General features: G+C 30.9%; 3 protein-coding genes across 4 annotated transcripts; 1 reads left to right on the forward strand and 2 right to left on the reverse strand.

The window, feature by feature from the left end:
- The first annotated feature begins 1,070 nt into the window (after positions 1–1,070).
- LOC108323850 (uncharacterized) lies at positions 1,071–4,546 on the forward strand. Of its 2 annotated transcripts, none has more exons than XM_017556632.2 (6): positions 1,071–1,392; positions 2,285–3,283; positions 3,402–3,572; positions 3,694–3,836; positions 3,931–4,041; positions 4,123–4,546. In XM_017556632.2, exons 1-6 carry the CDS (start codon positions 1,273–1,275, stop codon positions 4,199–4,201), a joined length of 1,623 nt encoding a protein of 540 aa, XP_017412121.1. In that variant the 5' UTR covers positions 1,071–1,272; the 3' UTR covers positions 4,202–4,546. The 2 variants fall into 2 exon arrangements, with proteins under 2 accessions (XP_017412121.1, XP_017412122.1); XM_017556633.2 differs by having other exon boundaries at positions 2,382–3,283.
- Positions 4,547–5,533: 987 nt separating this feature from the next.
- Positions 5,534–8,042, reverse strand: LOC108323995 (uncharacterized). The gene is made up of 5 exons (XM_017556776.2): positions 7,379–8,042; positions 6,321–7,085; positions 6,140–6,219; positions 5,989–6,060; positions 5,534–5,893 (listed from the first exon to the last, which is right to left on the reverse strand). Exons 1-5 carry the CDS (start codon positions 7,703–7,705, stop codon positions 5,656–5,658), a joined length of 1,482 nt encoding a protein of 493 aa, XP_017412265.1. The 5' UTR covers positions 7,706–8,042; the 3' UTR covers positions 5,534–5,655.
- An 850-nt stretch (positions 8,043–8,892) lies between these two features.
- LOC108339141 (uncharacterized) lies at positions 8,893–9,555 on the reverse strand. Its single transcript, XM_017576287.2, has 2 exons — positions 9,285–9,555; positions 8,893–9,198 (listed from the first exon to the last, which is right to left on the reverse strand). Exons 1-2 carry the CDS (start codon positions 9,426–9,428, stop codon positions 9,025–9,027), a joined length of 318 nt encoding a protein of 105 aa, XP_017431776.1. The 5' UTR covers positions 9,429–9,555; the 3' UTR covers positions 8,893–9,024.
- Between the last annotated feature and the right edge of the window lie 7,640 nt (positions 9,556–17,195).

Here is a 17,195-nt window from a genome sequence, read left to right on the forward strand (position 1 = left end):
TAATACATGTTAATTGTCCATAAATGACAATTAATTCTGATCGGTATATTTCATATAGTACAAAGGGACGACAACGGGGCGGGTCGGGACGGGTAGTGTCTACCCGCAACCCGACCCGCCGGATAAAACTGAACCCGCTACCCGCGCGGGTACCCGTTTAAAAAATACCTGCTGGTATTTTAAAACTCGCGGATACCCGCAAAAAATAAAAAAAATATTTAATACATTTTTAAAATAAAATTACAAAAATATATATAATATAATATAATATAAATTTTAATTTTAATTAAATTTAACCTAATAAAATATTATTTTATTTTATTTTTAATTAAATTTAATTAAAAGATATATAAATTATTAAACTTTTTTAATTTTTTGCAGGTAACGGGGTGCCCGCGGGGCGGGTAGTATACTACCCATACCCAACCCATTTAGAAGCGGGTATTAAAATACCCGCTATCCGTTATCCGCGGGTAATAAATACTCGCAGATAGTAACTATCCGCCGTGGATTTTACCTGCAGATACCCGTACTCGCAGGTAAAATTACCATCCCTAATTAGAACCATCATAAAATATATTCTCAGCAAACTGATTTAAGGCACAAAATTATTTTGAATATAACCAATAATTGATATAATGGATTATACCTATAATTGATTATTAAACAAGTCTAAATTTTGCAGTTATTAAAAAAACATCATAATAAACATTAGATTATTTCAGTTTATCCAATGTTTTTTAATTCAAGTTTTGATATCCAACTATGTTAAATAACACCCAAAAAGGCAAGAGAAACTTCTCATTTCTAAATAATTTCATTCTACTTAAACAATATTTTATGTAAGGGTGTTTTTTGGTTGAAAGTTTAACAGTGCAAACTCCAATGTATTTTAAAGAAGTGACAAAGAAGTTATTCTTATAGTCTTCTTTGAGTCAAACTTGAGTTTTTTTTTCTCACTTAAAAATACTAATAAATATTATTTATCATATTTCAAAACAAATTTAGAAAAAAAAAAGTGATAAAATAAAGTGATAATACTAAAAAGACAAGAAGGAAAACACTCTATGAGTGTTTGAATTGAGAGCCCCCAAAGTAGGGAAATAATTGAAAATGAAGAAAAGCTCCAAGTTGGTATGCTTTCCATTGTGATGAAGCAATAAGCATCCACATCTTACATCTAGCTAGCAAGCGAGCTACTTGGTTGTGGTGTGTTCTTTCTGTGTCGCTAATCTTCTCTTCTCTTCTCCTCTTTTATCTCTCTTCAAGATCATGGGTTCCTCCTCTAGTAGACCCGCCACTCGCCCTTCTGCTTCTTCTACTCACAGGGTCAACCGCTTCAGATTATCGTCTCTTCTATGTGGCACCTCCACCTCTCGCTCCATTCATCAGGTACCCTTCTCCATCTTCCCCCAAAATCCCTTCTTCCACCCTCGTTCCTTAATACCCGTTTCCTTTTTCACGTTCTCCAACGCTTTTAAAATTCAAAAATTTGATTTTTCACATCTGGGATTCATCCGTCTGATCCCCTTCCTTGATCACAGGGCTAAATAAAAGTAAAGCATATGTGATATGTGTCTGTTTTTTTTTTAAATCCGTGGCCTTCTCTTTTTTCTGTGTAGTTGTAGAATGCAAATTTAGTTTTTCAAAGGGCAAAGCCAATCGATTGAGCTTGACTTAGGGATAGAATTTTTGTAAAAGTATTGATTTTTTTTAGGTAGTTGTTTTCCTTTTCCGGAATTGCTTGTGTGAGATCATCTTTCATACATGAACTTGTTCTCTATCTGGTAATTTATCAATTGAATTATACTGGTTGCTGGTTGACTTATTTGAGCTTAATCAATGGGACTATCGGCTGTTGACGCCTAATTGCCCGTTGTATCATTCTTTGTCAGATTATCGGGTTTGGCTTAATGTTATTGTTTTCGCCGGGTGGTTTTAATGATTCAGTAAATGGTGCAAATCTCTAGCATCTCTAAGATTTTGAATTCGCCATTCACTGGCTAGCAGTGACGCTCATTTACTTTGTGTGATTCGTCTGAATTTTGGAAACGAGTTGGTCAATATTATTTTTTGCGCGTTTGAATCTATACAAGGATGCATTCCAAAGATAATTTATGTTCTTGACTCATTGAATACTTTCGAGAGGAAAACATAACTTGTTAGTATAATTTGAAATTCAGTGCACTAGCTATGTGAAATAGATGGTACAATTGGCGAAGACTGTTTAAATAGTTGAAGACAGGTTGATGCAGGAAGTGATATTCTTATATTGTGTTTTTAGATGGAAGAACATTCATCTGAACTTCAGGTTCATTTAGCAAGAAATTTTGATGGTGAAATTCATAAAGTCACTGAGGAATCATCTTTATCATGTACAGAAGCTAGAATTAGCTGCAGTCCCCCTGCTGAAACTTCAACTTCACCTGATATGAGAACGGAATTCCATGGGAATACTAGTGCTGGATGTTCTTATCGAAACGTTGCAACACAGAGTCAGAGGAACTGCTTGTCTGAACACGAGGAGCAAGCCCCTCCTTGTCAGGTAAGTGCTGGTCATAGTGGTCGTGAATCATATAGTGATAGTAGCAACACAGCTAGTACTCCATTTGTAGCACAGCAGTCTTCAGATCCAGTCTGTGCAAATGTTTCTGCTAACAAGGATGTAGTTAATGACGTTAATAATCCAGTTGTTAGAGGTGGTGTCTCTCAAGTCTCTCAGGAGACAGTGCATCAAAGAAGTTCATCCCCTCAGGAGCATGTGAATTTCAGTTCTGGGGAAATTTCTGTTGAGAATCACACTAGTGCATTCATATCTATCCAAAATTCTTCCAACTTTGTTTCTCAAGGTTCCAACTCAGCAGCAACTTCTCAAGGACCAGAAGAAGAACCATGCCGTGAGACAATACCTTCAGGTTTAGGTATTCTTGTATCCAATCGGGAAAGAGGAACAGGAAATGATAGTGTGCTTCAAGTTGACGTGGTCACAATATCTTCCAACATTTTGTCTGGAAGCAATGCTGATGCCAATGATCATGACGCCAGAAGGAACGGTAGAAGATTATTTTGGGATGCTTTTTCACGGCGTAGTTCTAGAAGGCTTGGTGATTCTCCAACCATTGTCTTCTCTACCGGAGGTGCCGATGATCCTGGATCTCAAGATCGATGGCTAGTTGATTTCGGTGGTGATTTGTCAAATGATGGAGTTGGAGGTGCTTCTGCATATATGGGCAGCAGAATTCACAGATTGAATGAACGAAGAATGCGGCACTCAAGATCTGAGGTGATTTTAAAAATTTGGAGCATAGAATGCCTCAAACTGCTTATATCACCTACTTGGATTTGTTATCTGGGTTCATGACCCCTTTCATGTTGCTTAAGCTGTTTGATTACTTTTATAGATCTGGGATAGGCTTCGTGGCGGCTTTGACGAGATTGGGCGATGGAATTCATGTCCACTAGGACTCCATGCAGATGGCATGTGCTCATGTGAGTCTTCCCCAATGGCTGAGGAATCAAGCACTCGAGCAAGTATTTCAAGAATAGTCATGCTGGCTGAGGCTTTGTTTGAGGTTTCAATCTTCTCTCGTATTTACTGTTTGCTGCTAGTTTTTCTTGCACTGTTTAAACTCTACACATCTTAAATTTTAGTTTTGGTAGTGCTGAGATGTCATCTGGTGTTTTGAATTGCAGGTTTTAGATGAAATCCATCGGCAACCGGGATCGCTGTCTCTATCCATGGTCTCACTCCCTGCCCCTGAATCAATTGTTGATTCCTTTCCCCTGAAATCTCACAAAAAGGTTGAAATGGCTGATGGAGGCAATGATGTTGAACAGTAAGGGTCATCATAACATAATCCTAGTTGTGTCAATCAAATATATGTTTTTTTTTTTTTTTAATTTCTTAAACATTAATTTGGAATATGATAGATGTTACATATGTCTGGCGGAGTACGAAGAAGGGGACCAAATACGAGTTCTTCCTTGTCTCCACGAGTATCACATGTCATGTGTGGATAAGTGGCTTAAAGAAATACACGGGTACTGTCATTATAACCAAAACTAGTATTCTTTTATCATTCTTTTTTAGATAATAACTTCTCTAGCATTCCTCTTATGCAGTGTATGTCCTCTGTGCCGTGGCAATGTCTGTGGAGGGTTCACAGAGTCTTCTGCCAACTCAGAAGTGCAATCTCACTGAAATTGTACATAAAATGTAAATATTTAAATTTAGACCAAGCTTCCATTTGGGTCCTCTTAAAGATACACACTTCACATCAACATTGTTCAAGCTATTGTCACACATAAACTTCACCAAGATACTGTTTTGGTGTCACCGAAAATCTTCAAAGGACTAATCGACATCACAGATCATTAAGAGACTAAATCGATACGAACTGTACCTTGGAATAGCTAAAAATAATGGCTTAAAAGCATATTCGGCCACGCCAATGATATGCATAAAATATTTTCAGAGTCTGGAGTACAAAGTAAGATTTTGTATCAGAATTTTATGATCATTCCGTAGTCTTATTTTTCTAGCACATATCCTTATGACACAGCTGATTTATACTGTATGTGGAACTTTATTTTTTTTTCTTCCGTTCATGGAACCTAAGGAACAAAAGGGAACGGAGTTTGTCACTGCAATAGAAAACTAAAGAATGGAAAAATAATGAGAGAAATGATTTCAGTTTTGTTCTTAATTTATGAGAAAACATCAACACAGTTCTGGTCCAAATTTTAATTAATCAAAAAATATTTTCTGATACTTTTTAAGTGTGTATGTGCATTTCACAGGCTATTTATGTAATTAGTTAAACTTTTCCTATAATAATCTAAAAGTTATATCTGTATTTTCTTTCTATACTTAATTTTATCAATTGTCTGTCTTTTTGAGTTTCTGATTTTCTATATTTATCCCTAAATTTAATCTTAATGTGTTTTTTTGTAAAGAATTTGTAAATCATTAACCCTGGTCTTATTTTAATTATAAATTGTTCATCCGAAAAGGGAAATATGACTTAAATATTCAAAGATATTCATTTATTTAAAATATCAATTATATATAAAACAGTATCTGTCTTATACAGTACATGTATTAGAATATGTTACAAAACCTTAAACTTTAAACTGTTCATTGCAAATAAAAATTATATAATTTTTACGTTCGAAGATATTTGTTATAAAAAAATATATATATAGAATGCATATATTTTAATATGCTGCATTTTTGTATGTGTATTAGAAGTTTGAATGGGACAAGTTTTACAATGATGAAATAATTTTATCCTAATTAACAAAGTAATCTTTGGGTTTTCGGCCAGGATTTAGAGTAGAAGATTTTGACTTTTTGTCTCCACATTATTCGTGAACCTTTCTTTTTAATACGGGAAACATCAAATAATAACTGTATGTTCGAGCGAACACCATTACAAAGTACGAATTTGAAGGCAAAACATAACTTTCAGAACAAATTTTGACTTGTCACCAGAAATGCAGGATTATAGAGAGTAGAAACATTGATAGCCTTGGCTGAAAGTAGGTTATCGATAATAGAGACAGTAATTACAAATTATAGGTTTTTTTGTCTGAAATACAACGGATACTGTACGGACGAGCTTCGTAGAGAGGAAGCATGATCCAGACCTTAAACTAAGCAAAACCATGAGAAAATGGATTGATGTTACTGCAACGAACTGAGTTTTCACGGTGCCCAAAAGGGTTTGGGTGAATGTTTTCGTCATTGTCAAATGTTGTTGTTGTCCAGCGCCTAGAGTTGCTGTGTCGTTCTCTAGCAACGTTGCGCATGTTCTCCATTTCCGCAACATGGTCTTTGAATTCTTTCTTCACAACGTCCAGCACAACATCACCATATCGGTCACACCAAGATCTTCAATTTCAAAAATTACATAAAAACAAGTTATCCAGTGCTGAAAATTCAACGTTTTCAACGTATACGAAGAGGGGTTTGTGTTGTTGACTCACTTGGGAAAGTAGTTTTTCAACTCAGCCTTGTCCACTGGAATTCTGGTTGAAATTGCTTCAATCTGATCATTCCTGTTTGTACAAGTAACTTGTCAAGTTTCATATTAACAAAAAGCTAAGAAAAATGAAATACATATGAGATTGTACTAACGAAAATTTAAGATGTGGGTTTGTGCTGCTGAGTTCTGTTTGAATTCTAGACAACTCCTTTTTTATCTTGTCTCCCAAAACCTGTTTATGGTGTACAAAAGATTTTGCATTACATGCCTCAAATCAACTGAATAAGGAAATGAGATTCATGGATTGAAAGGATGGGAAGAGGATTGTGAGACCTTATCTATGAAAAAATCAGATGGAGAACCATCAGAATGCAACTTCTTCTTCATTAACTTGGTGTCAGGTCCCTCCCCAAATCCCTTTGCAAAGGGACCTGAAAAGGCCTCATTATCTGACCTTTCATTATGTGACAAAGAACATGTCTCATCTTCTGACTCATTTCTCTTCCATTTCTTGAATCCTTCAAATCCCCATTGCTTTTTGACTGATTTCCCTGATCTTTGATCTTGCTCAGCACCACCACCACCATGTGTCTCTCTTTGCTCCTTATGAAACAAAGACCTAAATGGTTTCCTCTTTAACTTCTCCAAACCACTACTCTCCTTAACTGCTTCTGGAGGCTCACTTTCCTCCATAAGAATTGAACCTCCTTCACTCTGTGCTCCCTTTGTTTGACCATCCCAGAAAGGGTTTTCATTTTTTGCAGACAAAGAAGGTGAATCAAATATGCTCTTTTCTGTCCCATTTTTCCCAGCTCTGCCAAAGCCAAAAACCGAGGCAGCTCCTTTAATCTGCTTCATCGATGATCCCTGATTAGATCTGCTCTTACAACCCAAATTCTCTTTGTTCACAGAGCATTTCTCATCCTTCAAGTCAATCACCGACCACTCTTCTTCCAAATTCTCTTTTGACTCCTTAGTCTTTGCCACTATCACATCCCTGGCTTCAATCTGAGCTCCTTGAGCCGCCAGCCTCTGAAGCAATGGCCTCTTAGAAGAATGGTATTCCTCTTCAGAAATGCACTTCGCATACAGAAGTTCCTTGTGACAGAAAAATCCAAGTTTCAACAAACATTTTGCAATATTGATAGTGAATTTTAACTTTGTAAAAATGCATGTTTTAGTGTTTCATATAAACCAAATAATTACCTAAACTATTTCATTCAAAATCAATTCTAGATCTATAATCAACTGTTCAACACAAAATCAAACATGCGAACATTTACTTAAAACCACTCTAAACCTGATACTAAATCATCTACCATGAATCCAAACTAAAAAAGATCCAAATATTTGCTTTCTTTCATCGAAAAATTACTCTGATTCAAACTGACCTGGAGAAAGAGAAGCTTGTCTCTTAGTATAACAGGGTGTTCTTGTTCTGGAGGAGAAACAATGAGGGTGTCTAGCAAGTGAATTCTGAAGGCAGAGACCTCAGATTCAGCCACGATGCCTTCTTTGTGGAGACCCATCAAGTTTAAGACCTGGTGGAAAGAGTCTTGCTGCCATTTAAGGCTGTCTGATTGCAGCTTGGACAATTTGTGTTCTGCGGCAGGTAATGGTCGTTTCTTGAAGCTGAAAGGGAGAATGGTCTTACAGAGCGAGGTGATGGAGTCATGGAGGGTTGAGTAGTTGGTGGGCGTGTAATAGGAGTACACCATTATGGATTGATGAAGTTAGAAGAAAGTCTCTGAACAGAGAATGTGACTTTTGTGGCAAAAGAGTGATGATGTTTTTAGTTTTGTAGAAGTTGAAGAAGGTGTCTGAAATTATGAATTCGTCATATTTTGAATTTTCGAAGAATACTATAAACAGCCACTTCATGCTACAATTACAAACTAGCCGTTGGAATGTGGAAGAAACTCCCTATGCATGTGACTAGTCCCAAGCTGTTTTCATTAATTATTATTTTCCTTTTCATAATGGAATGAAAAACAAGTTATTTTTTACATTGTTTCACTGAAAAAAAAAATTAATTTTTATACAGAATTTAATCAATTTTTTTACTGTTTCTATCTTTTCCTTTTTGTTGACATTTTTTTTATTCAAAATTTATGAAATGTAACACAACTTTTGTTGACTGCTTCATGAAAATATATATGTGCATTCTTTATACATGTAAGAAACATAATATAATTATCAATGAATATGAGAAATTATTTGTGTGGGTGTCTTTTAATAAAACTTTTGTTTTGGTCATTAATAAATATATTGATTTGGTCTTGAAAATAACTCCACTATTTTTAAAATATTACACATCAGTAAAACTTTTGTATTACTTATGGAAAATTCATTTAAAAAATAACAAAGTTATGATTAAATTAATATATCTTTTAAATATTAAAATAAAATATGATAAACTTATTTTGAAAGTACTAATCTGAATAGAAATCAAATTTATAAATACCAAAATCTTATGTAACTCTTATAATTCATCTTTAAATGTTCCATTATTTGAATAAAGGAATGGATAAAAATGAGGATAAGTATAATCTCATAATTATATCTATTAATTATATAATCTCATAATTTTAATTATTAAGGATTGTGAATAATTGTATTTTATAATTGTTCTAATTTGAACAAAATTATCCTTGATCCCCCTAATTTTTTTAAAATATTTTACATCTTTCATTTATCCTTTTTTTTTTCATTGTTCTCTATAAAAACATTATACTTTTACTCATAAAAATTTATGTGATAGAAGTATTTTTTTTCTGGAACAATGATAAATAAATTGAATAGTGAGTTCCATCTGATAAAAAACCTATATAGAAACTATCAAACCCATATTTTTCAACCATGTGAAGCAGCATCTCGAACATAAAAACAAATAACACAGCATAAATTTGATGCAATCAACTTCCTTGCTGATCCAATCTAAGAAGTGGTACAACATCTTCACATATTGTTGGATAATTTGTTTTTTCTCTTAATTACTTAGACTAATAACAATCTCAGAAACTAAAAAAAATAAATTTCATCTTAATTTGCTTTGAGTTGCTCGGACAAAGTATCCAAAAAGGCTTTTGCTTTGTGATGTGTTTTCTGTTGTGAGATATGCTGCAAACCTCTGATCTAATCTGCGCTTGGCTTCCAGTGCTGCTACTCCCAGATTTTCATCTGGGTCGGCCTGATTCACCGTGTTTCTTTCCTGATTCAATTCAAACATCACATCCCATTAAACACAGACAGAGAGGGGAAAAAATATGAAAATTAAGAAATAAAAGTGATACGAACCAATAGAGAGGAAGAAGGAGGAGATCGGAGTTTCCTGTTAGCATACAAACACAGAGAGGAACCACTGATGAAATCACGAGAAGAACTGTTGCTATGCAATCGTCTTCTTCGAGCACTTTCAACTCCTGGAAGCATGCCAGACATGATTTCGATTGCAACAATGCTGTCAAACAACTTCTCTCTTTCTTCACTTCTCGTCAAATCTTATTAATAATAATAAATACAAAATGGGGTTTCGTAAGTTTCTAGGAAACCACAAACCGCTGTCCTCGAACTTTCCTGGTAGCTTCAATATATGTGCTGTTCACCTAACTGGACTAAGATAATGCAATATTAATTATTTATAAATGGTTACTATTTGATAAATAAGTTGTGTGATTTTTTTTAAGAAAAAAAATTCTAAAAAGTTGTGCTTTTACAAGATTTTAATTAATGTAAATTGAAATACTAAATAGAAGTTGAAACAATTTTAGGTGAAGTTAAAATAATAATACATTAAAAGAAATATTTATTGAAGAGACTTTCAATATGGAATAGCTAGATGGAGGTAGCTAGACATATATTTTAGTCAGTAAAACTGCATTGTTGATAGCATGAATTGGATTAGAGTATGTTTAACAATGAAATGAGATTTAATTACAAAAAAAAAAATGTTAAAAGAGATCCAATAACTTGAGAGAAGAATCTAAAATATGATAGGTTTACTATAACTCTTTGTAATAGTGATAATAAATACAATTAAATTAGTTGTATAAAAAAAGAATACAAAAGTGACATCATATAGAAAATTGATTAAAAAAAATCCTATTTTAACTTTTATTATTTCTCAATCCAGAATCTAAATTGAAGATAAAAGAAGTTTCTTCTAACCACTAGAATGCACTGGTAATTTGGTAAAAGTAAATTAACTTTTTCTCACCTAACATTTTACCACCCCTAATTTATAATAACTATATTGCGTTTGTCCAAATATTTTTATCTTGAATGAGAAAAAAAAATAAAAGAAAGCCTATGAATTACATTTGGGCTAAATAATATGGTTCAGTCTTAAATCAAATTATTTTCGAAAATTAGGCCCATTAGGCCCACTATAAACTGAGTACTTTTGAGTTAGATTTCATTTCCTCACGAATCAGGTTTAAATTTCTATATTTCAAAACCTCTTGTCAATGAAAATATAAAGAAAATTTCATGTTCATTACTGATCTACTGGGTTATAAGATAAATCAACTAAACAATATTAATGATAATTAGTTCGTATTAAGTCTAATCTTCAAAGAATCGTAATATTATATAAAAATATATTAATAATGGAATTTCTCTTGAATTATTTTTTCTCCAACATTTTAAAGATCTTACATGTGAAAAATATATTTAAAATAAATTTATCATTTAAATAATACACTTTTATATCATCCTCTAATTTATAATTTTTTTAATTTTACATAATTTTATTAATTAATATATTTCTATGTAGTTGCAAACTAATAATAGATTAATATATTTTAAATTTTTGTAAATGATAATATTGTTTTAAATCATATAAATAGTATATTTTATATAACCTTGTAATTTTTATAATTTTCTTATTTTATATAATCTTTGAAAAATTTATAATTTTATACCATTTTGTAACATATATACGTGTAGTTTTATACAATTTTATATAATGTTAAATATTTTTTATAATTTATGTAACTTACATATATTTATATAATTATATAAATTTATTATTTAAATAATGTTTCTATGGTTTGACATAATTTTATGAATTTATTAGAATCTTTATTCATAAATTTAGTATGAGTTATCTAATATATTGTTTTTTATTTAAACTATTATATTTGTAGACATCTAATTATTTATTTAAAATTTTATTTTATTTTTGTATTTTTCATAATTCAAAATATTCTAAGTGTTATTTATTTACTGTTTAAGAAAATATATGGAGATATAAGATAAACAAACTTGCATGAAAACATTTGGTATATTATTATTATTATTATTTTATATATTTTGTTATTATTAATTATAGTTATTGAATATAGAAAGTCAATTAATACTATAAAAGAATACTATATTACAAACGAAATTTTTAAATAAAAAAAGTTATATCGGTAAAATAATATTTATTAATGAAAACAAAATTAGTTGCTAAAGTAGATTTTATAAATAAATTTTAAAATTTCAGTACACGCTAAATATTTCGATCAATAATAAATTTATTGAATAAAATTGGTTAATAATGTAGAATTTTTATTATTAATGAATATTTTTATTAGTAAATGTTTTTAGTAAAATATATTTAAAGTTATTTTTTAGCTTTAATTATAATTCGTAAATCAATTGATAATGAATTATTTTAAAATTTGTCAGAAATTGAAATTTTCAAAATATTGTTGGTAGATTATTGAATTTTAAAAAAAATATCCATAAAATAATGTAAGTTTTTCTGTAAAATTTAAAATGAAATGTGTTATAAATAAAATAAAAATAGTGAGAATAAAAGAAGGATGTAGAGAAGGAAAAAGAATATCAGAAGGATGATGAGCCAAAGATAGTAAACATAGCAACAACAGTGATAACAACAACTATAAACAATAGTGATGATGACAAATAACTGTGAAAGAAGAGAAAGAAAATAAAAAATGAGAAGAAAAATAACAAGAAAAATAAAATGAAAAAAAAATCATAATATCTGTAGACAAATTCTATTCAAGGAATTAGGTTATCAGTAATTAATAATGAATTTTTTTAATTATCGATAATTTTTAGTATGATAAACGGTTAATAATTTTGTTTTATAAATGGATTTTTGTTTTTGGAACTTCTATGGAAATAAAGGAGACTTCTTTCTATCATTTTGGTTTAAAGCATTCCATTGCATCTTATTTTATCATTCAAAATACAAATCATCATTAAATAACAAATCATCAAGTTTGGTGAGGACTAAATACAAATCTTATATTGCTAACAAATTATTAGCAATATAACTATTTTTTTCATTAAAAAGATAGGTTAGAGTTTCTATACATTCCATGACATTATTTTAATCTTCTTTTCAGAATATAAAACATGAATTTCGAAGCACAAAAGTTATTGAGTCAGTATCTCAAAATCTACCATATCCCTTTTCAATGTTTCATATTGAGAATAAAAAGTTATAATATATTAAATAATATTATTCATTTTTAAATGGTTATGTATGTTTAAGCAGATATTTTAATCATTTATTAAAAGTAAACAATATTAAATCTTTTCCCCATTTTCATTTATAAAAAAAATATTAAGATTTAAATTTACAGAGACGAAACGGATGAATAAGATTTGTTTCAAGATTTTGACGATAAAGGTACACATTTTTTATTTATGTATGTTCACATTTCACTCTCTGTGTAATTGATTCTTAACATTTTATTGGTTATTAACACATTTAATATTATATGAATTTATCATTTTAACAATGAAACTAATAAAGTTAGCTTGTTCGAATAAGACATTAAGAAACTATTAAGGATTCAAGATTAGGAAATCCGCATTACAAATAATTAAAAATGAATAAGATGTAAGTATACAAATTTATAAAGTATAAACTTTTGGGTTGAATGTGATATCATGACTTCTTATATGAGTTTTTTATTTATGATTTATTGGTATTGAATTTTTCTTATGTTTGTCAAAATACTTAATAAGTGATATTAAAATTAATAATTCATCTTACTAACCGATTTATATGAATAAGATATAAAATACGTAAAAAGTTCTAAATTTATGAATTCTGTATATAAAAAATATTTTTGAATTATAAAATCTCACATTGAATATAAACAATATAATTATAAAACTCATGAACTCATTGTGTTTAATTAAAATGAAATTGGAGTCATATATTTTTAAATGAGTTTGTTCATAAATCTTTATTATCAATCTCCCTAATGTTTTTCTTCTAAAAAAATCCAACATAAATAAGTCTATATACGAATCAATAATTTCTAATATAATTTTTTAAAATTATACTTCAAACAAGTTTAAATTTTAGTATTTGATGTACGGATTGAAAAAATAAACATTCCTAAATTGAAGAAACTCCTTGATGTTTTGATTGATCCACATAGAAGAGTATTGATAAAAGTCGATACTCTTCTAAAAATATGAGAGCATTTAAATAAGGGTGTTTTCTTGCTTCAATGTTGAAAAATTAATCATGTGATAAATAATGGAATAACTTTCTAATTTTCCTTTTGGTAGTATGGTTTTTAAAGCGTGTTGTATTATTTAATTACTTCAAGATGAACTTATTATTTTCAAGTTGCAAATCTTACAAGAATGTCACTTATTAGTTGTTAAAGACAATGATGAATAAATGTTACTCAAAAAACAGTTTTCGCTCTATCTCCGGTTAAATATCTTTTTTTTTATAATTTAAAAAGTTTTAAACAAAATATTATGTATTGAGTAATGATTTTTTTATATATCATATTACAAAGGTTTGCTACTTATTAAAAAAAAACAAAAAGAGGTTTAATAACAAATTGTGTGATACAACTATAATTTTTTTAATAATTATAATTAATGACTATAATTTTTTTAATAATTATAATTAATGACGGATCTTAACCACAAATTAGAGTATTAGAGTTGATAGTTGTATTAAAATAATGAGATCGAGTACTTTATTATCAAATAATTTCATAATATAAATATAATTTTCTAAACTCGTCTCATTACTTAAAATACACTTTATCTCTCTAAAACTAGTTCTCTTTGTTTTCTCTCACATATCTCTTAGCGTTCTAACTCATTGATCATTTGTTTGACGATCAGGAGGTGCCTAGATGATCACGGCGTCAAGGTCTACCTATCTACCCAATCAATTCTCTGTTTAGGGCAAGTAAGTTTGTACTCCTTTCTTTGGTATTTTTAGGGTTCATGATCATGCAAAGGGATTCTATTTTGCATGTGTCAAGAAATTATTTTCCTTGATTCTTGGTTCCATTAAGGTTCTAAGGTTTGTCTTCAATCACCAATAGGTGATTTGTAGGTTTTCTAGAAGTTCCTTGCGGTGGAAGCAACGGTTGGAGATTTCTAGACTGGTAAAAGTTTTCTAGACCGGTAGAAGTTTTCTAGAGGTAAGGGAAGCTAGATTTTTCTTTAGTTGATGTTTGTGGTGCAAGTTTGAAGATTTTATGAGTATTAAACTGATTTAGGTGGAAATTTTGTTTTGTGCTAGTTTTAACTTAATTAATTGAGCATTTTGAGTACGTGGTGATGAAATGCTGCTATGAATTGTATTGAATGATGATTTGGATTAAAATTGAATGTTAATGTGTTAAAATTATGTTTAGAACGTGTGTTGTGAAGTTTAAGGGATAAAGAGTTGAGAACTTAGGAGTTTTGGTGGTGTTTTGAAGGAAAAATGAGGTTTTAGGTAATGAAGCTGTAAGAGAGGGATGAAAAATTGGTTTGAGGTATTTGGGGTCTGTTATGGGATGTTTTATGACTTGTTTGAATATTGAAATGGAGGAAATTTGATGTAAGAATGTTTGGTAGATGATAAATAGAGTTAAGTTGGGTTTAGAACTAGATTAAAGGGGGTTTGAACTAGTGAACAGTTGAATTTTGGGTTATGTGCATAAATGGTCATTTTGGTTGGTGTTAGTAAGTCATTTAGGATTTGTTGGAGTTCCTAAGTTGTTTAAAAACAAACTATAACTAGTAGAATTCAACTTGGGTTTATAAAATGAGTTTTCGGTTAATTTTAGCTTGGAATGTTGTGAGCAATCACTTTAAAATGAGTTTAGGTCAGTTTAGATACAATAGTTTAAGTCCATTTTAGTGTATAATACGATCTAGGAGCATTAGAAGTTGGAAAATATGTGTAAAATAGGTTCAAAGTGGTTAAGGGGTGCAAATTATGCAGTTTGGTGCAGCAAAATTATGAAGTCTCGTTGAGCGAGAGTGGTTGCTGAGCAAGAGGTGAGGGAGCTTGGCTCACTGTCTTTGTGTTGAACAACGAGAATGGTCGTTGAGCTAGAGGCGAGAGAGTTTGGTTCACTGTCTTTGTGTTTGCACAGCGAGAGTGGTCGTTGAGCGAGATGTAAGGGAGCTTGGACCACTGTTTTTGTTGTCGCACAGTGAAAGTGGTCGCTGACCGAGAGGTGAGAGAGATTAAACCAATGTTTTTGTTGTCGAGTAACGAGAGTGGTCACTAAGCGAGAGGTGAGGGAGCTTGACTCATTGTCTCTATGCTCGCACAACGAGAGTGGTCGTTGAGCGAGAAGTGAAAGAGTTTGGCTCATTGTTTTTGTGGTCGCCTAGCGAGTTTGGTGCGCTGAGAGACTAATCCAAGAATTGTTTTTATTCAATTTAGCTTAGTTCTCTGATAATCTTGAGGCATGTTTTGATTCTTTTAATGGTGTAAAAGTTTACTTGTTATTATATAGTTAGTAATAATTTTTTTTGGGATTCAATGTGAAAGTATATGGTTTTTAGTATGGTTTCAAAGTTATGAAAGTAAGTTCCAAGGTGAAACTTCTTGGTGAGATTCAAGTATGTTTAGAATGAATGTAGGGAGCTTAGTCTTGTGGATTATCTTAAAACTGTAATGGTCTTTCATTCTCAAGTACAGAAGATTGACACTTGTGGTGAAGAGTAGCAGAATGTCTTAGTCTTGGGTGCTTCCAGTATGATCAGAGGCGTGGAACAGACTAACCTTGTGATTGTGGTAAGGTGAACCCCATTGACAATGACTTTGCAAAGCAGTAGAGACCACCACAAATGCACAACCCACCATAGCTCGACAATCATTCTAAGTCCGGACAGTCCAATCTAAGTCTTAACATGTTTAGGATGTTTGGAGTTGTTTCTTATATGTGATTTACTTATGGCATTTCATATATTATAATATTGTATGAATCTTTTTATATGTAGTTTATCCTTTTGTTTATGATTTCGTTGTATGTTCTTTGTTTCTCTTATTGGCGATGATCATCCGGTAGATGTGAACAGAAGGTAATGAGGTCTTCATTAAGCAATCATGATATGGAGGAGCAACTGACATATAACATTCTTAGTTAGTTATCTTGTGTATAGTTTTTGTTATCACCATTTTGTTAATAAAGTGGTTGTTATAGTTATTTTGGAGGACAATAAATCTTACTTTATTTTTCATCTTTGATAAATGTTCTTTTTAATATTGACTTGTGATGACTTTTTTATATAGTATAATATTATATTTTTGGATGTTACAACTATACTGAAATAATATATTCAAAATTTATATATTTAATTATTATAATTAATATAACAAATGTATATATATAATTTAATATTGTTGTCTCATCCTTAGAAAAATGATAGTTTTGAAGTCGTATTTAATATTAATTATATTTTAAATAAGTTTTTTTAATTTGATCTGTTCTCATATTTAATTGTTATATTATAATAATATTTTATTCTCAAAATCCAAATTGTTAGTATACTTACAATAATTAAGTATTAAATTTTATAGTTTTGGCCAACAGCCCATTGGAAATGGTGTCAGAGTAGAGAGACATCAACCTTTTCAATAAGAAAAAGGTTGTTCTGACAGAAAAAGAATCTTAAAAGGAAAATGGGTATAAAAGAGTATAAAGGCGAAAAGAAAAAAGCTTTTCCGCTATAGACAAGTGTTGGATAAACGTTATGATTATGCAAATGCAATCTCATACCAATTTCTGATAGTCAAGAATACGATGTTTCCATATACTAATTGACGTAAATAGCCTCCTAAAAAACGCGTCAGTGCGTCTCTCTTCCCAAGATGCACACTTCTTTCCCGTGACCACCCTCTGCAACCTCCCTGTCCTTTCTCGTAATTTTCTCTCTACGCTCTTTCCCTCACTCTCACCTATTTAGTTATCTTTCGTATTC

The sequence above is a fragment of the Vigna angularis genome, chromosome 1 (assembly GCF_016808095.1).
Source record: "Vigna angularis cultivar LongXiaoDou No.4 chromosome 1, ASM1680809v1, whole genome shotgun sequence".
NCBI classification, from domain to species: domain Eukaryota; kingdom Viridiplantae; phylum Streptophyta; class Magnoliopsida; order Fabales; family Fabaceae; genus Vigna; species Vigna angularis.

What these genes read in the sequence shown, in the direction of transcription:
- LOC108323995 (XM_017556776.2), bottom strand. Translation starts at nt 7,705, where the DNA reads ATGGTGTACTCCTATTACACGCCCACCAACTACTCAACCCTCCATGAC. An exon ending in ACAAGCTTCTCTTTCTCCAG is followed by an intron (nt 7,086 to 7,378) that starts GTCAGTTTGAAT and finishes TTCTGTCACAAG; the next exon opens with GAACTTCTGTATGCGAAGTG. An exon ending in CTGATTTTTTCATAGATAAG is followed by an intron (nt 6,220 to 6,320) that starts GTCTCACAATCC and finishes CACCATAAACAG; the next exon opens with GTTTTGGGAGACAAGATAAA.
- LOC108339141 (XM_017576287.2), bottom strand. Translation starts at nt 9,428, where the DNA reads ATGTCTGGCATGCTTCCAGGAGTTGAAAGTGCTCGAAGAAGACGATTG. An exon ending in CTCCTTCTTCCTCTCTATTG is followed by an intron (nt 9,199 to 9,284) that starts GTTCGTATCACT and finishes GAATTGAATCAG; the next exon opens with GAAAGAAACACGGTGAATCA.
- LOC108323850 (XM_017556632.2), top strand. Translation starts at nt 1,273, where the DNA reads ATGGGTTCCTCCTCTAGTAGACCCGCCACTCGCCCTTCTGCTTCTTCT. An exon ending in TGCGGCACTCAAGATCTGAG is followed by an intron (nt 3,284 to 3,401) that starts GTGATTTTAAAA and finishes TTACTTTTATAG; the next exon opens with ATCTGGGATAGGCTTCGTGG. An exon ending in GGAGGCAATGATGTTGAACA is followed by an intron (nt 3,837 to 3,930) that starts GTAAGGGTCATC and finishes GGAATATGATAG; the next exon opens with ATGTTACATATGTCTGGCGG.